This window comes from Anser cygnoides, chromosome 30 (genome assembly GCF_040182565.1).
Source record: "Anser cygnoides isolate HZ-2024a breed goose chromosome 30, Taihu_goose_T2T_genome, whole genome shotgun sequence".
Classification (NCBI taxonomy): domain Eukaryota; kingdom Metazoa; phylum Chordata; class Aves; order Anseriformes; family Anatidae; genus Anser; species Anser cygnoides.
The window spans coordinates 1545967-1572610 of record NC_089902.1 but is presented as its reverse complement, the minus strand read 5'-3'; the positions used below and the strand labels follow the sequence as shown (position 1 = coordinate 1572610).

At 51.7% G+C, this 26644-nt stretch overlaps 3 protein-coding genes and 1 pseudogene across 3 annotated transcripts; 2 read left to right on the top strand and 2 right to left on the bottom strand.

Annotated features, from left to right (window-relative positions):
• Positions 1-1546: 1546 nt before the first annotated feature.
• LOC136787618 (olfactory receptor 14J1-like) lies at positions 1547-2194 on the bottom strand (annotated as a pseudogene).
• Positions 2195-9784: 7590 nt separating this feature from the next.
• On the top strand, positions 9785-11074 carry LOC136787617 (olfactory receptor 14C36-like). Its single transcript, XM_066984930.1, has one exon. The coding sequence runs from the start codon at positions 10136-10138 to the stop codon at positions 11072-11074; it is 939 nt and encodes a 312-aa protein (XP_066841031.1). The 5' UTR covers positions 9785-10135.
• A 6400-nt stretch (positions 11075-17474) lies between these two features.
• Positions 17475-18837, top strand: LOC136787616 (olfactory receptor 14J1-like). Its single transcript, XM_066984929.1, has 2 exons — positions 17475-18076; positions 18679-18837. The coding sequence occupies exons 1-2, from the start codon at positions 17504-17506 to the stop codon at positions 18835-18837; spliced, it is 732 nt and encodes a 243-aa protein (XP_066841030.1). The 5' UTR covers positions 17475-17503.
• Positions 18838-25609: 6772 nt separating this feature from the next.
• Positions 25610-26227, bottom strand: LOC136787615 (olfactory receptor 14J1-like). The gene has a single exon (XM_066984928.1). It carries the CDS (start codon positions 26192-26194, stop codon positions 25610-25612), a length of 585 nt encoding a protein of 194 aa, XP_066841029.1. The 5' UTR covers positions 26195-26227.
• Between the last annotated feature and the right edge of the window lie 417 nt (positions 26228-26644).

Here is a 26644-nt window from a genome sequence, read left to right as displayed (position 1 = left end):
TAACCCGTGATACCCCTTATTCCTACGAGACACTTGAACACCCGTTTACCTTCCTGGGTCATCTCTAGCAAACTCATGCTGAAAAACTCAAGTATAGCACGCTTCAAATGGCTGAGCCAGAACCCATCAACTTGTCTCACTTTGGAAATGGTCCCCGTTCAACTAAGGTTTTGAAAGTGAAAAATGTGAAATGACCCGTCAGGTCAATGCGCAGAGGAAGGGAAAGTCACTCATATTGTGCTGGAGTAGCAGAAGGGAAAAAGCATTGCACTGTGCCTCAGAGTAATCAAGGAGACCTAATCCAGTTCATCTGTGAGATAAAGCAGAGTGAAGGACGTTGAGTGGTGTCCTAACATGAAGAAGGATGTATATGACTGGTGAAGGAACTGTCTTTTTGTGCCATCACCAATGCAATTTACACAAGAACTACATCAAATAAAGGTAAGCTGTCCCACCCTGGCCCTGTCACACCACGGGGCAGCGTAGGGACCTTTTTCAGTTTCAGCCTCTTTTTCAGAGATGCTTTGCCCTCTTCCTGTGCACCACGGGGCAGAGCCTGGCCCTGGACACTCCATGAGCGCCGTGGAGGTCCTGGTAGGCTGCGGTGAGGGGACGAATGCCCTGGGTCCCCTTCCTGCTCTGCCCAGGCCAGCAAGGGCCCCGAGCGGCCTCGTGTCCCCTGCCCCTGCAGCTCTGGGCTCCCTTCCCCAGCCCTGGCTCTGCAGCACCAAGCCCTGCTGGGAGCCCTCCCCTGCATGCTGCCACCGCTCCCTGACGCTGCTGGTGCCCTCTGCCGGGCACTGCCCAGCCCAGCCCAGCCCCTGCCCACCTCTCCCCACCTCCCGGTCCTTGCCTGGTCACCCAGTCTAGGTCCTTTCCGCTTGTTCACTGAAGGCCTCTGAGACCTTTGTGCTGTGGCCTCGCTGTGTGTCCTGGCATTGCAGAGCTCCCATCAGCCCGTGCATCCTTTGGCTTGGCTTTGCTGTGAAGACCCACTCGCTGCCCACCCAACACAAGGCACACGGCATCCCAGGAGAACCCTTAGGGTATCCTGGTGGCTCCCGATACCTCCCTGATGCCACCAGCCCTGTCACGTTTCAATCCCAGGAAGATGCTTCTTGACCAGTCAGGGCCTCCAGGGGCACTGAGAATCCGCCAGTGACGACTCAGTCCAGCCCTGACTCCCTCACCCCCCACCCCGTGCCCTCGTGCCCCTGTGTCCCGGTGGCACCCAAGCACATGAGTGAGGCTTTGAGCCTGGTATTCCCTGAGCATCTTCTGCACTCCAGTTTGGGAAAAAGAGCCCTGAGCACTGAGCAACTTCACTTTTAGTACCCAGATGCCACAATGGAGGCCAGGTGTCATTTAGGAATAAACATGTTTACAGAAAAAATCTCAGTCAAACAAAGGGTTGGTCATCTGGAAAAGAGGAATGAAAGCAAATATTTAACTGCAAACAGAATTACAAACAATACTACACATAAAGGTCAAATTTGGCTCAGATTAACTTGAGTAAAACTAGAAAAGTGAGATAGCCAAATCATTGCTAAGTAAATATTACCACTAGAAGCATTTTCTTCAGTGTGTCTTTCAGGTCCTGGTTCCTCATGCTGTAGATGAGGGGGTTCACTGTTGGAGGTACTACCACATATAAAACTGCCACCAGCAGGTCCAGGGATGGGGAAGAAATGGAGGGGGGCTTCAAGTGTGCAAACATGATAGTGCTGATAAAGAGGGAGACCACGGCCAGGTGAGGGAGGCACGTGGAAAAGGCTTTGTGCCGGCCCTGCTCAGAGGGCATCCTCAGAACAGCCTTGAAGATCTGCACATAGGACACCACTATGAAGACAAAACAACCAAAGACTAAAGAAACACTAAACGCAAGTGCCCCAGCTTCCCTGAGGTAGGCATCCTAGCAGGAGAGCTTGAGGATCTGGGGGATCTCACAGAAGAACTGGTCCACAGCATTGCCTTGGCAGAGGGGCAGGGAAAAGGTAGTGGCCGTGTGCAGGACAGCATTGAGAAAGCCACTGCCCCAGGCAGCTGCTGCCATCTGGGCACAAGCTCTGCTGCCCACGAGGCTCCCGTAGTGCAGGGGCTTGCAGATGGCAACGTAGCGGTCGTAGGCCATGATGGTGAGAAGGGAATACTCTGCTCCAACCAAGAAGACAGAAAAGAAGACCTGTGCAGCACACCCTTGATAGAAGATGGCCCTGGTGTCCCAGAGGGCATTGACCATGGCTTTGGGGAGAGTGGTGGAGATGCAGCCCAGGTCAAGGAGGGCGAGGTTGAGGAGGAAAAAGTACATGGGGGTGTGGAGGCGGTGGTCGCAGGCTACGGCGGTGAGGATGAGGCCGTTGCCCAGGAGGGCAGCCAGGTAGATGCCCAGGAAGAGCGCGAAGTGCAGGAGCTGCAGCTCCCGCGTGTCTGCGAATGCCAGCAGGAGGAACTCGCTCACACAGCTGTTGTTGGGCATTTGCTGGTTCTGGGCATGGGGTTCTGACCAAAGAGGGAAAAGGCAGTAAGAAAATACAACAGAATTGTCTGTTAATATGTGATTCAATTTCAGCCTATTAACCAGACATTAGGCAGGTCCCTTTCACGAGCTCTGACTGGGGCTGCCTGAGGCTGTCCCTGGGAGGAGGGGACTCTGCTGTGGGCAGTGTAGTTAACAGTCCCTACCTATAAAAAGAAGTAAAGAGGAACATGGAGTATTCTCAGATGATTTTAACTCTTGATGTGAACAAATTTTTACTCCCAAGTCCCCTAACGGCAGACAAGGGCTATGGCGATTTCTTTTTTCTATACTGTCATTCCTGCTGCACTACAAGTGAAACCTTGTGGATCCTCAGTGTCACAGATACTATTCCTCTGGTGCAGAGTGTACTTCAGAGGGCACAGCCAGTCTGTCCATCAGTTCTGGTCTCAGCTGCCCTGTGCTGGTGGGAGAGGAGAGCAGCGATTGTCCCAGGGAGGTGCCTGAGCCCTCCCTCGCACAGCATTTCTGGCAGCAGCTCCCTCTCACCGCCTGCCCATGTCCCTGCTGCCTGCCCGTGTCCCTGCTGGGAGCCGCTTCTGTGTCCCCACGTCTCCTCCCTGTCCATGCTCACAGACCCCATCCCACAGTCCATGTGCTCAGATTCACTCAGATTCCCCTCCACAACAGGAATCTGAAAGCACAGAATCCAAAAATCTCAGATTAACCAAGCCTCAGTCTTCCCCTTCAAATGCCTCCTTATAAATGCCATTCTCTACAGCATCTTCTACTCCTCGCTGGAGAAACAGACATCCCAACAGATGCCATCAGGCATTGGATGTGCCAGCTGTAGAAGACCCCTCTGGCAACCCCACCTGCATGGCCCTGCTGCCAGAGACTCACGGTGCCAAGAGCCTGCAGATCTGTCCTGCCACACGCTGCCCTCTGTTGCTGCGCTCCTCACTGCCTCCAAGCCCTCTCTCCTTCTCTCCTCTCCCCGTGCCAGCTGTGGTCAGAGCCCCCAGCCCTGCTGCGCTGTGCACAGGAGCTGCTCCTGGGCAGAGCTGTCTCTCTGTAGTGCTGCCCGCTTGCCAGGATCTCCCCTTGGGCCCAGGAGCCAGGCCCAGCTCAGCAGCACAGCACCCGACCATGGCATCGCTTGCTCTGTGCCATTGGGCTCCCTCGAGGTGTCCCCAAGGCCTCAGGGCTGACAGCTCCCAAAGGCAGCAGGGTCTCTGCTGGGCTGTGGTGTTTCAAGAAGACTGAAGTCATCACCGACTGCCCTTCTCTGAACACAGGAGAGATGACTTTTACAAGTGTGATTTGTGCCGTTGAACTGTGGTTGTCAAACATGTTGTGCTTTAACCTGTCAGGCACCGAAGCAATACAGAGCTGTTAGATCACACCCACCACTCAAAAGCTTATTTGTTGAAATATAGACAGTTTAACAAGACAGAAAATAAAGATATAAGAATAACAGTAACAATAATAATAAAGAATAACACATTTTATTATTATTATTATTCCACGTATAACGCAAGTGATGCAGAATGCAATTGCTCATCACAGACTGACCGATGCCCAGCCTTTCCCCAAGCAGGGGTCCCCCTGAACCTGGCCACTTGCACTTCATGTATCCGTGCCTCTAGGATGGAGGTAGATTTATGCATCCCATTTTCTCATGGCCTTTCCATGGTCACACAATTAAAACCGCAGGGTTGCACGTAGTATGCACCCACTATATCAACTTTCTTGAGCAGATGTATACTTACACCTGATAGCTGAGCTATTGGTTCGTGCAGGTGGGGAGGAAGATACATCCTCTTGTAGTTGTTGGAACTCATGAGAAAGTTTCTCCTTAGATGAGACACAGGCTCATAGGGAAGAAGAGAGACTTTCTTTGTAATGCCAGAGTTGGCTAGCCGATTCATCCATGTGGGTTCCTCTTGGTCTTTCCAGGTCATTACTGCCAATGAGCTGGCATATGATGATGGTGCACTGTGTACAAACGTCTGCCACATGGGTCGTGTGCACTTGACTTCATCTGGATCTTTGGACAGCTGTTTGTTGTCTAGGTTACTATCAATCACTTCCGACATGGCTAATTCCCTCAGGAACCAGATACCCCTCTCCATGTTGGTCCACTTTCCTGGTTGTCATACAAGATCTTTCTTGAAGGAATACCTTTCGTTCAAGCATGACAGGATTAAGTTCCTTGTGTCCTTTTCCAATGGCTTTGTCAATCAAAATCCGGCTGTTTGGCTTCCCTGCCCTCTAATTCCAGGTTATTGGCCCTGTTCTCCCAGCACTGGAGCAGCCAGGTGACAATGTGCTCACCAAGATGATGGCTGAAATCTTTTCCCATATCTCCTAGCTAACACTGGGATAGGGACAAGTTGGTTTCTGATGCTTATATGATCTCTTCTTCTTTGTCATCCTGCTTCCACGATGGCCCAGCTTTGAGGAAACCTGCCTTATCTTCTCCCTCCTTTCTTGACTGGGTAGGAGTTTCTTTCCTTTCTAAAGAAAAACTGACTTCCACACCCATTGTTTTCTCTTGCATAAAGAGGCAACCAATAGTGGCACAGGCTGGTTCTCTGGCCCAGCCATGGAGCCCATTGCAGGGGCTGGAGTGGCTGCAGGGCCCATCACAGGAGTTGTTCTGGCTGCAGGGCCTTTCAGAGCAGTTGGAGTGGCTGCAGGGCCTATTGCAGGTTCGGGAGTGGCTCCAGAGCCTGTCACAGGGGTCGATTAAACTTTGGGTGCACCTCAGGAGCTGGAGTGCCTGCAATGCTTGTTGCAATGTTTGGAGTGGCTTTGGACAGGCTATATGCCTGTCCTGGAGGAGAAGGGGGAGGTGCAGGAGAAAGGGAGAGGGAAGAAGTAGTGAAAAGCATCCCCCACTGTCCATACCAGTTCCACCCACCATCATCACCCACCCTCCATAGATTTACTCCCTGAGGAGAAAAGGCAAAGAGTATAAAAGAGTGTAATTCTAAATAATTTCTAAGAAATGAAGAGATGATTCCTGAGGTATTGAGGGGGCAATAATTTTATCCTATCATAAGTCAGTGCTATCCAATACAGCAAAAGAGTACCTTAAACCAGCCCCCAGAACTGATGAACAGCCTGACATGGAAGACAGACAGTTAGCAATGTGCTATACAACACAATTCTGAAAACAAGCACAACAGACCCCAGATCAAAAAGATCGACATTGTGATCAGCAACTGTTAAACTGATCTAATGCTTAGAACAACTTACTTTTAAAACGCTCTGGTCAGATCTGTCATCTCAACCTTTGTGCTCCACACTAGGCACCAAGAAGACTTGCTGTGGTTTGACCCGGCAGGCAGCTCAGCACTACAAAGCTATTCATCCACTGGGATGGAGGAGAGAACTGGGAGGAAAAAAAAAAAACAAAAACCATTTATGGGTTGATATAAAAGCATAATAACAATAACAACAACAACAATAATATATTGTTATTATTATATATTATTATTCTTAATATATTATTATCAATAATATATTATTATTAATTTATTATTATTATTATTATTATTGACACAAATAGACTAAGGAAATGGTATTTTTGTGAGCATATCAAAAGACAGAAAAGATGGCTGGTGGTGATTAATTGGAAAGTGTTAGATCTGAGCATGACAGACATGGTATGGAATAAGTGGTGAATATTGTCCTAGTTTTTGCTGCAGAAGAGTAAATTTTTCTTCCTAGTAGCTGGTATGGTGCTGTGTTTCATATTTACAAAATTACAGAACAGTTTGGGAATGAAAGGACCTTAAAGATCGCATCATTCCAACTCCCCTGCCATGGGCAGAGACACCTTCCACTAGACCAGGTTGCTGAAGGCCCCATCCAACCTGGCCTTGAGCACTTTCACAGATGGGGCATCCACAACTTCTCTGGGCAGCCTGTTCCTCACCACCCTCTGAGTAAAGAACTTCTTTCTAATGTCTAATCTGAATCTACCCTCTTTCAGTTTAAACCATTACCCCTAGTCCTATCACTGCTCTCTTGGATGAAGAGTCCCTCCCCAGCTTTCCTGTAGGCCCCTTTAGGTACTGGAAGGCCGCTGTAAGGTCTCCCCGGAGCCTTCTCTTCTCCAGGCTGAACAACCCCAACTCCCTCAGCCTGTCTTCATAGGAGAGGTGTTCCAGCCCCTTAATCATCCTCATGGCCCTCCTTTGGACTCATTCTAATAGATCTGTGTCCTTACACAGGGGGCCCCAGAGCTGAACTTGGGGTTTGGCCACACCAGGTCTGAGTTACAGAGGGACAATCATATCCCTCATCCTGCTGAATGTATTTCTGGTACAAGCCAGGATGCTGTTGGTCTTCTTGGCTACCTGAGCACACTGCTGGCTCATACTCGGCCAACTATCTACCACTATCCCCAGGGACCTTATCACCAGGCAGCTGTCCAGCTTCTCCTCTCCCTGTATGGTTGGGGTTGTTGTTCCCCAAGAGCAGGACCCAGCACTTGTCCTTGTTGAACCTCAGAGAGTTGACCTCAGCCCATGGGTGCAGCCTATCCAGATCCCTCTGCAGAGCCCTCCTACCCTCGAGCAGATCAACACTCTTTCTGAACTTGGTGTCACCTGCAAACATACTGAGGGTGCACTCGATCCCCCCATCCAGATCACTGTTAAAGATATTGAAGAGAACTGGCCCCACTACTGGGCCCTGGGGGACACCACTAGTGACTGGCCTCCAGTTACCTTTGGCCCCATTCACCACAATGCTTTGGACTTGGAGACTCAGACACTTTTTAACCCAATGAAGTCTACGACCATCCAGGCCTTGAGTTTCTCTGGGAGAATGCTTTGGGAAGTGGTTTCAAAAACCTTATTGAAGCCTAGGTAGCCAACATCCACAGCCTTTCCCTTGTCCACTGAGCACATCACCTTGTCATAGATTGAGATCTGACTTGTCAAGCAGGGCCTGCTTTGGTAAACTCATGCTGACTGGGCCTGATCATCTGGTTGTCCTGGAAGTGTTGCGTGATGGTACTCAAGATAATCTGCTCCATGAGTTTACCTGGCAAAGAGGTCACATTGACAGGCCTGTAGTTCCCCGGATCACCACAATCAGGGTGAGCCACCTGCCTGCAGACACTAACAGCTGACAGAATGCAGCATCTGTCCAGGGGAACCTTGAGAAACGGCAGGATTTGGCCTACAGAAACCTCTTGACATTTAAAAGAAGGAGAGCCCAGTCCCGCACCAGAGGAAGAGGAACCCCACACATCAGGGCAGACTGGGACCCTGCTGAGTGAGCAGTGCCCAGGAGGAGGAGGGCCTGGGCACCACGAGGGATGCCATACGAGCAGTGGTGCTGCTCCCCAGGAACCAGGCCAGTTTCCTACAGAGCTGCCTTACGAAGAGCATGGCAATCAAAAAGATCTGACTTAACATACTCAGCTCAAATTCAGTGAGACACCACCACACAGTGGTCTACATGAGCAGATAACAAGTTACAGGTGTGGGATTCCCTAGGACAGCCTGGTATGGAGAGGATCAAGGATTCTACCAAGGTTGAGAGTCCCAACAGGACCCAGGGCTTTGTGTCCATGGCTCTGGCTGTTGTCTCTGCCACTGAGGCCTAGGAGGAGACAGCTTATCGTGAAAACACCAGGGCCTCATTGCCTCCTCGCCCCCACCCATGAACCAGGCAGGGCTCGTAGCATTCTCCTGCACTTGCCCATGCACATCCCCATCTCCTCCTGCCCCACAAAGAGCCCTGAGCAGTGTGTGAAGGGAAAGGATCTCCCTTCCCAGGGGCTGGGGGTCAAGGCCTGGCCCTTCTGCTTGGTGAAACACATCCAGTTTTCCTACACATCAGTGCCACCTTCACATTGCCTTTGTCTCCTTGTCCTCACTGCCTCCAATGCTCTGCTCTAACGAGCTCCAAGGGAGGCTGTGTCAGGGCTGGCCCTCAGGGGGACACTGCAGGAAACTTGCCTCTGACTTGGACTTCTTGAGAGATGTCTTCAATTGTCTCTCAGTGCCTGAGGTTCGTGGGCTCCTCAGCAGAGCCCCCCGAGGGGGGATTCCAATGCCTTGGGCTGGGCGTCTGGTGCTGAGCTGGGCCGGGCTCCTGGGACAGAGAGAGCTCGTGGCAAGAGGGCCCTGGTGCAGAGAGACAGCTGTGCCCAGGAGCAGCTCCTGTGCACAGCGCAGCAGGGCTGGGGGCTCTGACCGCAGGTGGCACGGGGAGAGGAGAGAAGGAGAGAGGGCTTGGAGGCAGTGAGGAGCCAACTACAGAGGGCAGCGTGTGGCAGGACAGATCTGCAGGCTCTTGGCACCGTGAGTCTCTGGCAGCAGGGCCATGCAGGTGGGGTTGCCAGAGGGGTCTTCTACAGCTGGCAAATCCGATGCCTGACAGCATCTGTCGGGATAGTTGTATCTCTGTTTTTCCAGAAAAGTGTAGAAGATGCTGTAGAGAATGTCATTTATAAGGGGGCATTTCAAGAGGAAGACTGAGCATCAGTTTATCTGAGCTTTTTTTGAATTCTGTACTTTCAGATTCCTGCAGTGGAGGGGAATCTGAGTGAATCCGAGTACACATCTTGTGGGATGGGTCTGTGAGCATGGACAGGGAGGAGACGTGGGGACACAGAAGCGGCTCCCAGCAGGAACACGGGCAGGCAGCAGGGACATGGGCAGGCGGTGAGAGGGAGCTGCTGCCAGAAATGCTGTGCGAGGGAGGGCTCAGGCACCTCCCTGCCATCCCCTGCAGGGCAGGCGCCTTCCCTGGGACACCCCCTGCTCTCCTCTGCCACCAGCACAGCCTCTGCCCTCAAGCCCCCGCTGTCCCCAGCAGGAGCTGCCTCCTCTGCAGGCAGAGCTGCAGCACAGGAGGGTGTGCTGAGTGTCCGTCTGTCCCTCCCTGGCCTTGCCTCCCCTGGCAGCAGCACGCTGCCATTCCTCCTGGCTTCTCCACCTGGCCGTGCTGCTGCTGCTCTTGTTCCCAGGCTGCCTGGGGATGGGGGTTTCATATGCCCATGGAGTGAGCCCTCGGGGTGCCTGGGGGAAGGGGAGTATGGGGACAGGGTGAGGGGTCTGGAGATGGGCACTGGGAGCCTGGTTTCCTCTGCTCTGAGCAGCGTCCATGTTTTTTTTGAGATGTTCTTCTGAGTGCAGCTGTCTTGTAGATCAAAGAAATGCCCACAGAGGGCAGCTGATAGCAGGACTGATGGACTTCGGGCCTTAACTCAGACTTAGAAGCAGCCTTCAGGTGTCTTGGGGCAGCTAGAATAAAAAATACAAAATAAAAATAAAAAATCCCAACAGCACTCCTCAACAGTTGGTTTGAATGTGAGCCAAACTGCGGCAAAAGTCTTTGGTATTAGGAGTAAAGTAAAGCTGAGATAAAACCAAATTCCTCTTTATGTCTGGCTGTAGGACAGGACTGACTCTTCCATTGCCCACAACAAAGTCTCCTGCTCCCAGGGACACCCTAAGGCAGGACCAAGTAGAACTCAGGAAAGGGACCTGCCATATGCCTGCCTGGATGTGGAGAATCATTTGGGGAGGTTTAAATGAGAAATGGTAGGAGTTTTCCTCTGCTAAGTCGGTTGTACATTATGAATGTCTTTCTATTCTTTGAGCAGAACCCAATGCCTCTAAACAGCAGATGTCCAACAGAAGTTCCATCACCGAGTTCCTCCTGCTGGCATTCGCAGACACGCGCGAGCTGCAGCTCCTGCACTTCGGGCTCTTCCTGGGCATCTACCTGGCTGCCCTCCTGGGCAACGGCCTCATCCTCACTGCCGTAGCCTGTGACCACCACCTCCACACCCCCATGTACTTCTTCCTCCTCAACCTTGCCCTCCTCGACCTGGGATCCATCTCCACCACTCTGCCCAAAGCCATGGCTAATGCCCTCTGGGACACCAGGGCCATCTCCTATCAAGGATGTGCTGCACAGGTCTTTCTGTTTGTCTTCTTGATTTTGTCAGAATTTTATGTTCTCACCATCATGTCCTATGACCGCTATGTTGCCATCTGCAAGCCCCTGCACTACGGGAGCCTCGTGGGCAGCAGAGCTTGTGCCCAGATGGCAGCAGCTGCCTGGGGCAGTGGCTTTCTCAATGCTGTCCTGCACACGGCCACTACCTTTTCCCTGCCCCTCTGCCAAGGCAATGCTGTGGACCAGTTCTTCTGTGAGATCCCCCAGATCCTCAAGCTCTCCTGCTCAGATGCCTACCTCAGGGAAGTTGGGCTTACTGCTGTCAGCTTCTGTATAGGTGTTGGTTGTTTTGTTTTCATTGTGCTGTCCTATGTGCAGATCTTCAGGGCAGTGCTGAGGATCCCCTCTGAGCAGGGCCGGCACAAAGCCTTTTCCACGTGCCTCCCTCACCTGGCCGTGGTCTCTATGACTGTTAGCACTGGCTTGTTTGCCTACCTGAAGCCCCCTTCCATCTCCTCCCCATCCCTGGACCTGGTGGTGTCATTTCTGTACTCAGTGGTGCCTCCGGCAGTGAACCCCCTCATCTACAGCATGAGGAACAAGGAGCTCAAAGATGCAGTGAGGAAAATATTTCTATACATGCTTCTTCATCATCAAGAATGACTTCATTATTGTGATTATTATCATATCATTTTTGTCATTATACTTATTTTCAAAATATAATATTAGAAATAATCCTAACAGGACTACCTGTTTATTTGGGAAAATGAGAGAATGATTTCGTTAAGTCTATTTTTATTAATATTTTTACAACATTTTATATTGATAGAAATAATGTTATTCTTATCTTTCTACATAACAAGTTATAAAATTATTTTCATCCGGTCATAGAATCATGGAATCATCGAATGGCCTGGGCTGGAAAGGACCTCAAAGATCATCTAGTTCCAATCCCCCTACCATGGGCAGTGACACCTCCCAAGAGATCGTGGTTGCTCAAGACTTCATCTACCTTGCTCTTGAAGACCTGCAGGGATGGGGCATCCAATACCTCTGTGGAAAACCTGTTCCAGTGCCCCACTATCCTCTGAGTGAAAACTTTCTTTCTAACCTCTAATAGGAATCTCCCCTTTTAGTTTAAAACCACTTCCCCTTGTCCTATCACTGTCTACCTGAGTAAAGAGTCCTTCTCCATCCACTTTATAAGACCACTCTAAGTATTGAAAATCTGCAATGACATCACCCCAGAGCCTTCTCTTCTCCAGGCTGAACAGCCCCAGCTCTCTCAGCCTTTCTTCATAGGAGAGGTGCTCCAGCCCCTTGATCATCTTCGTGGCCCTCCTTTGGATCCACTCCAACAGCCCACAGCCTTCTTGTGCTGGGGTATCCAGACCTGGATGCAGGACTCCAAGTGGGGCCTCACAAGTGCAGAGCAGAGGGGGACAATCACCTGCCTCCACCTGCTGCCCACTCCTCTCTTGATGCAGCCCAGGATGCACTTGGCCTTCTGGGCTGTATGTGCTCACTGCTGGCTCATGTTGAGCATTTCATGCAGCAGAACCCCCAAGTCCTTCTCTGCAGGGCTGCTCTCAATGAGTTCTTCTCCCAGCCTATCCCCATGTCTGGGATCTCCCTGGCTCAGGTGCAGCACCTTGCACTTGGACTTCCTAAACGTCATAAGGATCACATGGGCCCAGTGCTCAAGCCTGTCCAGGACCCCTTGGATGCCATCCCTTCCTTCTATAGTATCACTAGTATATCACTATAGTATCTATAGTATCCACCACTCAGCTTGGTGTCATCTGCACTCAATGTCGCTGTCTATGTCATTGATGAAGACATTAAACAGTACTGGTCCCAGGACAGACCCCTGAGGTAAAGCACTTGTCACGACCCTCCACTTGGATATAGATCCATTGATTGCCACTCTGTGGTTTTGACCTTTAGCCACTGAATGGTGCACCCATCAAATGCGTCTCTCTCCAATTTGGAGACCAGGATGTCATGTGGGACCGTGTCAAAGGTCTTACAGAAGTCTCAGTAGATGACATTGGTCAGTCTTCCCTTGTCATCTGATGTGGTCACTCCATTGTAGAAAGCCACCAATTCGATATGGCACGATTTACTTTTTGGTGAAGCCATGCTGGGTGTCTCGGATAACTTCTTTGTCTTGCATGTGCCTGACACTGATTCCAGGAGGATCTTTTCCATGGTCTTGCCAGACACAGAGGTGAGGTTCACCATTCTGTAGCTCCCTGGGTCCTCCTTTCTACCGTTCATCAAAAGGGGAATGATGTTTCCCTTTTTTCCAGTCACCAGGGACTTCACCCGACTGCCAGGACTCTTCAGATATGATGGAGAGAGGCTTGGCAACTACATCAGCCAGTTCCCTCAGGACCTGGGGTGCATGTCATAAGGCCCCATAGACTTGTACGTGTTTAGTTTCACAAGGTGTTCCCAAACCTGCTCTTCACTTACAGTGGGTGGGACTTTGACCCCCAGTCTCCATCTCTGGGTTCAGGGAAATGAAAGACCCTGGAAGCCTGAGTGGCAGTGAAAACTGAGGCAAAGACGTTGCTGAGTCCCTCAGCCTTCTCCATGTCTGTCATTACCAGTTCACCCTTCTCATCCACCAGAGGGGGAACACTCTCCTTGGCCTTTCTTTTCTGAGCCATGTATCTGTAGAATCGTTTCCTGTTATTCTTTGCTTCACTTGATAAGCTCAGTTCCATCCGTGCCTTGGATTTTCTTATCCCATCCCTGCAAATCCAAAACAAATCCATGCATAAGGGCCTGGGAAAAAGGAACCCTGGACCATCGAAGCCATTCTGGAAACAAAACTTGTAGGTAGGAAGCGCAGTTTTGTGGAGGTGCAGAGCCAATGGGCACGTTGTGGAGGATGATCCTAAAGACCTTTGTGTCCTTTTCCATCCTGACTACAATGCCTCTTCTGTCTCAAGACTAGAGTAGCCAACAGAGGTGAGACAGACACTCTGGGATCAAGAATGTCATCAGAAAGCTGATCCCAATAAGATATGGGGAGGTCAGGAGCAGCCTGGACGAGAGAGATGTGAGATTTTGGGGTGGGAAGAAGAGCTTGGCCAGCAGAAATTAATGATTTCGCAGAGGTAAGAGGGGTCATATAATGTTGATGCTGCGGTAACACTGGCTTAAAACAGTCACGTATGGCCCTTATCTTACTTGAACGAGGAATTTTAATCCCTAAACCTAAATGCTACTCCAACACTCTGACAGGAATCAGTTTTCTCTCTTGCTAATCCTAATGCCTTCCCTTAACACTAGCATTAAAATGTTCTATTTAAACCTAGACTTTTTGGGAGACCTAAACAAAAACCTAAAGCATAGAGCTAGTCCATACTTTAAACACAGATCTGACACCACAAGCAGATCAGCAAACACTCCCACTAAAACTTTGCTTAATGTCTACCCCAGAAAGAAAAAACAGGTAACGAGAGGTCTAGAGAGAGGTCAGATCTACCTCAGGATCTCCTGCCCCAGCAGGAAGAATGTGGCTGTAGCAGTGACAGGGAGGTCACTTCTGTCTCTGCAGCTGATAGGGCAGCAGCAGGAACGTGTCACGCAAAGGGACTGTGAGGTGCCTTGTGTCTGGAGTTGGCAGGTCAGCCTTGGCTTCTCCCTGGGATGTGCACTTTGGGGCTGCCATCTGCCAGTGGCCCTGCTAGGCCAGCAGAAGGCCCCTGCTTGGCATGCTGCCTGTGGGATCCCCTCTGCCTCCATCCCCAGGAGGACGCAGACAGAAAGAAGGCCCGCAGAGGGGTTGTCCTGTCCCTTCTGCTTGAGGCCAGGACTGGACAGCAGGAGGCACAAGGCTTGGCTGTGTCTAGCCAAGAAGCTGCAAGGCCAGCAGCAGGCCCAGGCCTTGGGAGATGCTGCTGAGGTGACTTCTGTGTGCTTGGCTGACAGGCCGCAAGGAGCCTGATGGGTTGGGATGCCTACTTCGGGAGTGGTTTTCACCCTGATGGAGCTTTCTTTGGTAGTAGGAAAGAGCAGGAGAGAAAAAACTGCCACAGAATCACTTAGGAAGGGTGGCACTGGCCATGAGGAGGAAGAAATATCCAGGGGAACAACTGGTCTAGCTCCTAGAGACTGAGGCAAAGAAGACATTAAGTGCCTCAGCCTTTACCTCATCTCTTGTCACCAGGTTTACCCCCACATCCATTAAAGGATGATGAGTCTTCTTAGTCCTCCTTTATTAAACTGTTTATATAAACGGTTTTTATTGTCTTTGACAGTAATAGACAGATTGAGCTCTACCAGCGCTTTGGCCCTTCTAACTTTGACCTGCACAGCCCCATAACATTCCGGACACAGCTCCAGACAAACTGACAGCATGCATGAGAAGGAAGCACAGAGGAGGTGGAACCTGGCAGCCTTCCATCCCCTGCCCTTCTGTGACTCTGTGCTGCGATTCCATTCAGCTGGTTACTCCTGTGTTATCCAAACCTTCCTGCAGCTCCTCATGCCGCTGTCTTGTCAGAGAAAGCACAATCACACGAAGGTTGAACTGTCTGCCTGCAGATGTTAACAGCTGACAGAAAGAAGCATCTGTCCAGGGGAACCTTGAGAAACTGCAGGATGTTGCCTACGGAAACATCGTGGCATTTACAAGGAGAAGAGCCCAGTCCTGCACCAGAAGAACAATAACCCCACACATCAGGGCAGACTGGGACCCTGCTGAGTGAGCAGTGCCCAGGAGGAGGAGGGCCTGGGCACCACGAGGGATGCCATCCGAGCAGTGGTGCTGCTCACCGGGAACCAGGCCAGCTTCCTACAGAGCTGCCTTACGAGGAGCATGGCCACCAAGAAGATCTGAGTTATCAGACTCAGCTCAGATCCTCTGAGATACCACATGGACAAGGGTCTGCAGCCAGCAAGAAAACAGGTACAGGTCTGGAAGTCCCTAGGACAGCCTAGTGTGGAGAGCAGCAAGGGCTGTGACAAGGCTGAGAGTCCCAACAGGACCCAGGGCTTTGTGTCCATGGCTCTGGCTGTTGTCTCTGCCACTGAGGCCTACAAGGAGACAGCTTATTGGTAAAGCACCAGGGCCTCATTGCCTCCTTGCCCCCACCCATGAACCAGGTAGGGCTCGTAGCATTCTCCTGCACTTGCCCATCCACATCCCCATCTCCTCCTGCCCAAGAAAGAGCCCTGAGCAAGGTCTGACAGGAACAGGTCTCTCTTCCAGGGTTCCAGGGGTCAAGGCCTGACCCTTGTGCTTGATGAAATTCATCCAGCTTGCAAAAGTGACATCAGGGTCACCTTCACACTGCCTTTGTCTCCTTGTCCTCACTGCCTCCAATGCTCTGCTCTAACGAGCTCCAAGGGAGGCTGTGTCAGTGCTGGCCCTCAGGGGGACACTGCAGGAAACTTGCCTCTGACTCGGACTTGTTGAGAGATGTCTTCAATTGTTCGTGATTCTTCAATTGTTCAATTGTTCAAAGGTTCGTGGGCTCCTGAGCAGAGCCCCCCGAGGGGGGATTCCAATGCCTTGGGCTGGGCGTGTGGTGCTGAGCTGGGCCGGGCTCGTGGGACAGAGAGAGCTCGTGGCAAGAGGGCCGTGGTGCAGAGAGACAGCTCTGCCCAGGAGCAGCTCCTGTGCACAGCGCAGCAGGGCTGGGGGCTCTGACCGCAGCTGGCACGGGGACAGGAGAGAAGGAGAGAGGGCTTGGAGGCAGTTGGCAGTGGGAGGATGCTGAGAGCTGCCTGCAGGAGAAATCTGCACAGCCCTTGACAAGGTACGTCTCTGGCTGCAGGGCCATGCAGCTGCACGTCCTGGAAGGGTCTCCTGCTGGGTCTTGTTGCTGGGAGGGCAGTGGGCAATGCAGTAGGCTTTGGGGGTCCTGCTGGATGGCACTGCGAGGTGAGGAAGTCTGGCAGAAGCCCCTTGGGGTGTCATAACCCAGCTGCCCCTGGTCAGGCAAGATTGGAGTGGCCAATCCTCCTCCAGATACTGCAGGGGATGCAGATGGGATAGTGGAACAGCCCGGACTGCAGATATTCATGTCTGTCTGTGGGGTGTTCTTCTGGTCTGCAGGCTGCTCTCCAGCAGGATGCAGCTCTCTCGTGGCATCCTTGTGTTATCCAGGTGCCCCAAGGAGAAGACACCTCTGTGCTAAGGCCATGTCCGTGCTGCTGGATGGCTGTCTCTGGGCAGCTGGAGTGAGGCCTCTGCAGCCCTGGTGAAGAGGGAAAAGCTGAGATCCTGCTCATGCAAGACCAGGTGAGGATCCTGTCCAGCTGCACTTGGTCTGGGGCTTCTCTGCTCCCAGCTGTCGGTAGTTTCTTCTCAGGGGAAAACCGAATAGATGGTTCTTCCTAAACATTACAGGCGTAGCTACCAGAAAATGAAGCAAATAAATGCCTCTTGTTCTACACAATCGTTGGATAATTTCCTTGAAGCAACACTGCAAATCTTCTGGTCTGACCAGTGGACTGAACTTGAGTTTCCCCCATGTTCCTGCCTTCCTCCTGCTGCACAGCAGGAAGGACTCCTCTGGAGCCCACAGCAGCCCCTGCTCCCAGGGCCACTCTCAGCCAGCACCAGCTGCAGCTGAAGCAGGAGAGCTGCAAAAAGGTTCTCCTGCGAAGAGAGAGGCTTGGGCTAGGGGTGCTCTAAGGCTTGCAATAGGTTTTCCTCAGAGAAGTCTGTTTTAACTTTTTTCTGCCTTATCCTCTTCAACAGACAGCTGTGTCCAAAGTCAGGAAATGGCCAACAGCAGATCTGTGAGCGAGTTCCTCCTGCTGGCATTCGCAGACACGCGGGAGCTGCAGCTCCTGCACTTCGGGCTCTTCCTGGGCATCTACCTGGCTGCCCTCCTGGGCAACGGCCTCATCCTCACCGCCGTAGCCTGCGACCACCGCCTCCACACCCCCATGGACTTCTTCCTCCTCAACCTCGCCCTCCTCGACCTGGGCTGCATCTCCACCACTCTCCCCAAAGCCATGGCCAATGCCCTCTGGGACACCAGGGCCATCTCTTATCCAGGGTGTGCTGCACAGGTCTTTTTCTTTGCCTTTTTGATTGGAGCAGAATTTTATGTTCTCACAGTCATGTCCTACGACCGCTACGTTGCCATCTGCAAGCCCCTGCACTACGGGAGCCTCGTGGGCAGCAGAGCTTGTGCCCAGATGGCAGCAGCTGCCTGGGGCAGTGGCTTTCTCAATGCTGTCCTGCACACGGCCACTACATTTTCCCTGCCCCTCTGCCAAGGCAATGCTGTGGACCAGTTCTTCTGTGAAATCCCCCAGATCCTCAAGCTCTCCTGCTCAGGTTCAGACTACCTAAAGGAAGTTGTACTTCTGGTTGTTAGTGCATGTTTAGCATTTGGCTGTTTTGTTTTCATTGTGCTGTCCTATGTGCAGATCCTCAGAGCCGTGCTGAGGATGCCCTCTGAGCAGGGCCGGCACAAAGCCTTTTCCACGTGCCTCCCTGACCTGGCCGTGGTCTCCCTGTTTGTCAGCACTGCCATGTTTGCCTACCTGAAGCCCCCCTCCATCTCCTCCCCATCCTTGGACCTGGTGGTGGCAGTTTTATATGTGGTAGTACCTCCAGCAGTGAACCCCCTCATCTACAGCATGAGGAACCAGGAGCTGAAAGCCACACTGAAGAAACTGATTCTAGTTGTATTATTTACTTACTAAGGAACTGTCTATCTCTCCTTTCTAGTTTAACTCAAGTTAATCTCAGGCAAGTTGTGACCTTTAGGTGTAGCATTTGTCCTGGTTTCAGTTAGGACAGAGTTAATTTTCCTCCTAGTAGCTGGTAGGGTGCTCTGTTTTGGATTAGGATGAGAAGAGCGCTGATAACATGCTGATGTTTTAATTGTTGCAGAGCAGTGCTTACACCAAGCCAAGGACTTTTCAGCTTCTCGCTCTGTCCTGCCAGCAGGCAGGCTCGGGGTGCAGCAGGAGCTGGGAGGGGACAGACCCAGGACAGCTGACCCAAACTGGCCAAAGGGGTATTCCATACCATCTGATGTCATGCTGAACAATTTATATGGGGGTACTGGCCATGATAGGGTGGCCGGCTGCTTGGGGATAGGCTGGGCATCGGTCAGCGGGTGGTGAGCAATTGCATTGTGCATCACTTGTTTGTACACATTATTATTATTACTATTATTATTATTATTAATATGCATAGTCGGCACAAAGCCTTTTCCACGTGCCTCCCTCACCTGGCTGTGGTCTCCCTCTTTGTCAGCACTGCCATGTTTGCCTACCTAAAGCCCCCCTCCATCTCTTCCCCAACCCCGGACTTGGTGGTGGCAGTTCTGTACTCGGTGGTGCCTCCAGCACTGAACCCCCTCATCTACAGCATGAGGAACCAGGACCTCAAGGAGGCCATGAAGAACCTCTTTGGACACATGCTTTTTTTGAACCATTAATGTTCACTTGAGTTCCAGGTTTATTTCAGAAACTGGAAAATATTTTTTATTATTTGTCTTTATGAATATTTTCTCCAAGTTGTGGTTTTCATTTAAATAAAGTTATTCTTGACATTCTGCCTGTTATTTTTTCTAACTTACTTTGACCCAATAGTCTCATGTAAAACTGGGCTTCACATGTAGATAAATACAGAAAAGAAGCCAGGAGAAATTCATTGTTATCAGCTGCCGTCTCTTCCCATCTCCTGTGCAGCTGGGGGAGCAGCCCCAGCACGCAGGAGGGGCTCAGGGCCCAGAGCCCAGCTGCCACAGGGAGGAGCAGCCCCGCTGGCCCTCGCGGCTGCCCCTCACTGCCCGCTGGGCTCTGCCTCTCTGCTGCCTTCGGGTCGGGGCTGCTGCTTCCCTGGAGCCATGGCCATGGCCAGCAGCAGGACGTGGCCTTTCCACTGCTGCTCTCTTTTTCGTTCCTCATTGTTTTCTTGTGCTCTTGTATCTGTGTTAGTCTTGAGGTCTCATGTACCTTGGTGACAGTCCTGTTCTCTCTGCAGTGACATCCCTGTGGCTGCAGGCAGCAGCAGGCACTGTGCAGCCCTGGGTCACAGCTGGCCTCCCTGCTAGCACCACAGTAACAAAAGGGGCTGCTCAGGGCAAACCCAGAAGCCTGGGCACCTCTTCCAAATGTGCTATCAGGAATAGAGCCAAGGGGTTGCTCCCTGCTCTTCTGTTTCCTGGGCTTCTTCATGGAGTGAAGGACACAGGCTGAAAGTCCCAGGGTGGTCCCTGAGGGACCAAGGGCAGGACTAAGAGCTCCCGTTATGGCGGCACTTGCCTAAGGAGATGACAACTGGTCTTGGACTCACTGGCATGGGACCGTGCCCCCTGCAGTGGGGCTGATGCCAGATTCCAGCCTGGAGAGGAATCTGGAGCTGGCAGGAGATGTCAGGGGATCTCCAGGGACAATGTGCTCAGTGGGTTGTGAATAGAAAACTTCATAAAATGAGTGACCATCCAAAGAAAAGTCTGGAAAGGGAAAAGTCAAATCTGAGGGGCCATGTGCTGAGGGGGATGCACAAACCTCCTCCAGTGAGATGCCACTACTGCAGGGGAAGAGGGGAAGGTTGGAGAGCCACGTGGGACCTGTGGGCAAGAGTAGTGTGTGCAAAGCATTTGGGGATATTTGCAGGGGCAGCGTGAGCATGGGAGACAGCAGTGAATGGAGCCTGCAGAGCGTGAGCCTGTCCAAGGTGGACTGACCAGAGCTCAAGTGCTCAGTCTGCTGTGAGCAGGCAGAGGAGAGCTCTGCAGCCCCAGGGCATGCAGCAGCCCCAGCAAAGGAGTCTGGCGAGAGATTCCTTGCAGCCCTGGGGCAACGGCAGTGACCCCATGAGCTGGGTCTGCCTCCCAGCCTGCCCAGCACGGCCCTGCAGATTGCCCCTGTGCCCCGGGCACCACAGCCCCCTCGCTCTGCAGAGCAACACCGCCAGCTGGGGCTGGGGCTGGGGCTGGGGCTGGGAGGGCGCTTCCCCTGAGTGTCTTCTAGGCCAGCTTCAGGCACATGGCTTCTGGATGTGAGTGTGTTCTTTACTGTGTGCAAGGAGCTGAGAGACCACCAACAGGCACGGGGCTGGAACATTGCCTGCAAGGTCCCTCCTGCCCTAGCGCCTCCCAGGACCGGCACGGAACTGGCTCCCATGCATCAGAGAGGCTGGGAGTCCAGCAGCAGTGCCACGGGCTTGACAGGTCACGACCAGATCACTTTTACCTGGGCAGATTCTGGGCCAAAAAGGGGGTGTTTTGTAGGTGTGGTATTATGAGGTAAGTGTTGCCTCAGAAATTCCTAATCTGTTCCTAAGTCAATGTCTCTAAAGCAGATTGTGAGTTGAGCTCTTTCTGAAACAGCCGACAGGTCACCCCTTGGCTCCTGGCTGGGATCTGTGCCTTTAGGCTCACATCTGCCAGGCTCCATGATAGGCCAGCAGATGCATCTGCTTTGCACACAGTTTGTGAGATCCTCTCTTCCTAAGTATTGGGTAGGCCCCATAGAGGAAGAGGTCTTGGACAGGGGTCGTCATGTCAGAGGTGTTGGCTTTTGCCTAAAGTCATCCTTCAGGACTGCTTTCAGGTCTCTACAAAGAAGCGGCCACTGCCTCCAAGATGCCAGGGGCAAACTGAAGCATGCATGAGGGCCTGGGAGAAGTTAACCTGAATCCATATGAGCCATTCTAGATCCAAAAGCTGGAGGCAGGAAGCACAATTTCAGGGTGGTGCAGAGCTGCTGGACACATTGTGCAGGGTACTCCTACAGCCTTTGTGTCCTTCTCTGTGCTGGCTTAGGAGCTGCTTCTTTCTCAGGAGCAGAGTAGCCAACAGAGGTGAGACAGATACTCTGAGTTCATGAAAGCCATCAGAAAGCTTCCCCTGAGAAGATGACTGATATGGGGAAGTCAGGAGAAGCCTGCCCAGGAGAGATGTGAGATCTGGGGGAGGGAAGAGGAGCTTGGCCAGCAGAAGCTAATGATTTTGGAGAGGTAAGAATGCTCAGGTAATGTTGATCCTGCAGTAAAGCTGACTTAAAGCAGACATGTGAGGCCCTTGCCCTATTTTAACCTGTAACATTAATACCTAAATCTAAATGCCACTCCACACCCTGACAGGAATCCACTGCTCTAAGTTTTGACCACAATATCCATTGAAGCCAAAATAAGTCCATAACACCTTTGCCTTACCTTTACTCTCTTGCTCACCCTGATCCCTGCCTTTAACGCAAGCATTAAAACGCTCTATTTAACCCAAGCCTTCTTGCAGACCTAAACAAAATGCTAAAGCAAAGAGCTTGCACATACCCTAACCACAGACCTGAAACCCAAAGCCCAACACCAAACCCTCCCACTCAATATTTGCTTAAGCTCACACCCAGAAATCTTCGCCGTAGTCCCTAATGCCATACATGAACAACTAACATCCAAACCCTGAACTCCTGTGCATTGTTTAATCTCTAACCCAGAAATATAAGACCTAGTCCCTAATTCCATTCAAGAAAATCTAACACATAAAGCCCCTGTCCCTGTGCATTAACCTCCTCACCTTCAGCCCCTCTCCTAACCCTTAAATTAAGGTGCTTGGCCCCTTGGGGCAAGGCAGGAACTGTGAGACTTCTCTGCAGCCACATGGCATTCAGAGATGAGTGTGAGGGGCCATGGATCTGATCAGCTTGTGGGCCACAAGGAGGAGATGGGTGGGAATGCTCTGATAAGCTCAGCTCCGCCTCAGGATCTCCTGCCCCAGCAGGAGGAATGGGACTGGGGCAGTGACTGGGAGGTCACTTCTGTCTCTGCAGCTGATAGGGCAGCAGCAGGAACGTGTCACGCAAAGGGACTGTGAGGTGCCTTGTGTCTGGAGGTGGCAGGTCAGCCTTGGCTTCTCCCTGGGATCTGCACTTTGGGGCTGACATCTGCCAGTGGCCCTGCTAGGCCAGCAGAAGGCCCCTGCTTGGCATGCTGCCTGTGGGATCCCCTCTGCCTCCATCCCCAGGAGGACCCAGACAGAAAGAAGGCCCGCAGAGGGGTTGTGCTGTCCCTTCTGCTTGAGTCCAGCACTGGACAGCAGGAGGCACAAGGCTTGGCTGTGTCTAGCCAAGAAGCTGCAAGGCCAGCAGCAGGCCCAGGGCTTGGGAGATGCTGGTGAGTATCTATGATCAGACCCTAGCTTTGTGTTTCAAGGAACAGCTGGTGAGGGTTGATGAGACATTGGTGAAATGATGGAAATGCTGGGATGAGAGCAAGGTGGTGGACAGAGATGGGTGTCTGCAGACTTCAAGGAAATAGGGCAAAGTGTGGAACAGCATAGGAAAGCCTGCAGAGGAGAAGGCAGAGGGCGCTGGCGGGAACGGAAGGCCCCAACAGCCCTGACGTTTTTGTCCCTTTGCCTAGAGCTTCTGAGGAGACGAGATAGAGTCATTGCAATGGGGCCTCACTGCTTCCTTGATACCCTGTGCAGGGGTGGGGAGGTGTCCTAATGAAGTTCTTCTCGTGGCATCACACTGCCCACCACATCAGACAGACCCCAAGAAGAGCCCTGAGCCAGACGGGGGGGTGCAGGATCTCCCCTCCCAGTGGCTGGGGTGAGGCCTTGGCCCTTCTGCTTCACCAAAACCAACCAAGACTTTTCTCAGCACAGCGCTTTGCCTGTCTGCAATCATGGCCTCCAGTTATGTGCCCTAACAAGTCCCTGGGGAGGCTTTGTTAGGAAGAGCCCTCAGTGGGGCCCATTAATACTCTAAGTAACTTCAGCTTTTCCTTCTGACTTTAGTTTCTCAAGCAGTTGCATCATTCTCCTCTCAGTACCTGAGATTCATAGACTCAGCACCAAAATACACCATGGAACTCATTAAAATGCAGAACGTCCTAAGCAGACATATCTCTCCCAGAATTTTTTTCATGTCTTCAAGACTTGTACAGCTAATTGGAGAGCTTTCATGGTGTAGTTAAGGAGGAAGATTTCAAGAGGCACCTGAAAAAAATCTTTTCTCATCTTAAAGGATGCGTTTAGTTGAATTTCAGTTTGGAGCATTATTCTCTAACTGGTATTGATCCAGGGTGTCTCCTTTGGAGACCTGCATAGGGAGGAAAAGCAGACTCTTGGGGTCTGACACTGCATGGAGAACCTTGCTCCTCACCACCCCAGCCCTGACATCTCTCTCTTTGGCGCTTGCATCACTTTTCCTTCCACCAGACTTTGGCACAGAAGTCTGCAGCTGGATGTTACAGCTCCTTTGCACCAGCTCCCTCCTGCTTGCCTTAGAGACCTGGATGCACACAGGCGCAGAAGGGTTTCTCCTTATTTCAAACCAAATAACAGGAAAACATGCAGCAATCTTCCAAAAGCAAAGCAAGCTCCTCATCCTGTATGCCTCCTGTGAGGTTTATGTTCCCAAAAGGACGACTGGACCAGAAGTCTTTTATACTGATAGACCGGAAATTTTAAGTGTTAAGATTAGAATTAATCCATATGATATTAATTCAATGATAAATGATGATGAGCTTTCTAAGGACACAGTTAGACAGACTGCAGATAGCTGGGCAAGCTTCAACTCCCTGAAGCTCAAAGCAGCACCTGGGTTGGTGAGGGCGGTCTGAGTGATCCAGGAGGAAGGGGAGGGCGAGTCAGGAGAACCATGGGAAGTGCATAGGTCCAGACAGGCAGCTGGAAAGGGGACATTCAACATGGACTGTTTAATCAAGACAGGTGGATGTACCTGGAAGATGAGGGAGTACACCATGATAGACAAAGCGAAGACAATGCAAGTACAGGTGAACACCAGGATTTCTTTTTATGTGATGAATATACATCCTGAAAATGCCTATTTCTTCATGAGAGAAACTACACTGTGTGACATTTTATGGAAGGGATTGAATCATTTGAGGTAATGAGTAGTTGCTTTATGACTTAAGTCCTGAAGAAAATACTGGGTACTGAGGCAGAGCTTTGCTGTCTGACCATAAGCAACCAGTGCCAAGGTCTTCAGAGTAGTTTACTCACATTTGAAATATTTCCTTGAAATCCCATTTCCTGGTTCTGCTTTCAATGAAATCATTAGGCCTCCAGAGGCTCTGGTGCATTTAGAGTAATTCCCTGGAATGGAAGCTGTCTGAAAGGACCTGCAGGAGACCAGATCCCGTTGGTGGATAAGGTGGGGACAGGTAATGTTTCCCGGGCACCTCCACTGCCAGCAGTGCTCTTTCTCCTTGAAACTGCAGCCCAGCCCAGCACAGGAAACCCCTTCAAGGCAAATTCCTTCTTCAGCCGTTTCTTGAGATAGACCTGAATTTGAAATGGCCATTGGGATCCCAAGACACTCTCCCTTCTAACTAGGAGACACCTAAACATCCATTTACCATTTTTCACCAATGCAAATTACACGAGAACTACCTCAAATAAAGGTAAGCTGTCCCACCCTGGCCCTGTCACACCATGGGGCAGCGGAGGGACCTTTTTCACTTTCAGCCTCTTTTTCAGAGAGGTTTTGCCCTCTCCCTGAGCACCACGGGGCAGAGCCTGGCCCTGGACGCTGCGTGAGCGCCGTGCAGGTCGTGGCAGGCTGCGGTGAGGGGACGAATGCCCTGGGCCCCCTTCCTGCTCTGCCCAGGCCAGAGCCCGTGCAGCCCGGCAGAGCTCTGCCTAGCCCGTGCATCCTTTGGCTTAGCTTTACTGTGAAGACCCACTCGCTGCCCACCCAACACAAGGCACACGACATCCCAGGAGAACCCTTAGGATATCCTGGTGGCTCCCAATACCTCCCTGATGCCGCCAGCCCTGTCACGTTTCAATCCCAGGAAGCTGCTTCTTGACCGGTCAGGGCCTCCAGGGGCACTGGGAATCCACCAGTGACGACTCAGTCCAGCCCTGACTCCCTCACCCCCCACCCCGTGTCCTCCTGCCCCTGTGTCCAGGTGGCACCCAAGCACAAGAGTGAGGCCTTGAGCCTGGCATTCCCTGAGCGTCTTCTGCACTCCAGTTTGGGAAGAGGAGCCGTGAGCACTGAGCAACTTCACTTTTATTAAGAAGATGCCACAATGGAGGTCAGGTGTCATTTAGGAATAAACATGTTTACAGAAAACCTCTCAGTCAAACAGAGGGTTGGTCATCTGGAAAAGATGAATGAAAGCAAACATTTAACTGAAAACAGAATTGCAAACAATACTACACATAAAGGTCAAAAATTGTCTCAGATTAACTTGAAGAAACCTAGAAAAGTGAGACAGCCAATTCATTGTTAAGTAAATATTTCCACTAGAATCATTTTCTTCAGTGTGGCTTTCAGGTTCTGGTTCCTCATGCTGTAGATGAGGGGGTTCAGTGCTGGAGGTACCACCACATATAAAACTGCCACCACCAGGTCCAGGGATGGGGAAGAAATGGAGGGGGGCTTCAGGTGTGCAAACATGATAGTGCTGATAAACAGGAAGACCACAGCCAGGTGAGGGAGGCACGTGGAAAAGGTTTTGTGCCGGCTCTGCTCAGAGGGCATCCTCAGCACAGCCATGAAGATCTGCACATAGGACACCACAATGAAGACAAAACAGCCAAAGACTAAACAAACACTACACACAAGTGCCCCAACTTCCCTGAGGTACGCATCTGAGCAGGAGAGCTTGAGGATCTGGGGGATTTCACAGAAGAACTGGTCCACAGCATTGCCTTGGCAGAGGGGCAGGGAAAAGGTAGTGGCCGTGTGCAGGACAGCATTGAGAAAGCCACTGCCCCAGGCAGCTGCTGCCATCTGGGCACAAGCTCTGCTGCCCAGGACGCTCCCGTAGTGCAGGGGCTTACAGATGGCAACGTAGCGGTCGTAGGCCATGACGGTGAGAAGGGAATACTCTGCTCCAACCAAGAAGACAGCAAAGAAGACCTGTGCAGCACATCCTTGATAGGAGATGGCCCTGGTGTCCCAGAGGGAATTCGCCATGGCTTTGGGCAGAGTGGTGGAGATGCAGCCCAGGTCGAGGAGGGCGAGGTTGAGGAGGAAGAAGTACATGGGGGTGTGGAGGCGGTGGTCGCAGGCTACGGCGGTGAGGATGAGGCCGTTGCCCAGGAGGGCAGCCAGGTAGATGCCCAGGAAGAGCCCGAAGTGCAGGAGCTGCAGCTCCCGCGTGTCTGCGAATGCCAGCAGGAGGAACTCGCTCACAGAGCTGCTGTTGGCCATTAGCTGGCTCTGGGCATGGGGTCCTGCCCAAGGAGGAAAAGCGCAGTAAGATAGTACAGAATTACCTGATAATAACTAATTCTGTTTTGTCCTCTCAAGCAGACA

Bases quoted from the DNA above. Each gene is read 5' to 3' on its own strand.
- LOC136787617 (XM_066984930.1), top strand. From the start codon at position 10,136: ATGTCCAACAGAAGTTCCATCACCGAGTTCCTCCTGCTGGCATTCGCA.
- LOC136787616 (XM_066984929.1), top strand. From the start codon at position 17,504: ATGTCCTACGACCGCTACGTTGCCATCTGCAAGCCCCTGCACTACGGG. The intron at 18,077-18,678 runs GTATTATTTACT...GCCTACCTAAAG, and splicing joins TGAAGAAACTGATTCTAGTT to CCCCCCTCCATCTCTTCCCC.
- LOC136787615 (XM_066984928.1), bottom strand. From the start codon at position 26,194: ATGGCCTACGACCGCTACGTTGCCATCTGTAAGCCCCTGCACTACGGG.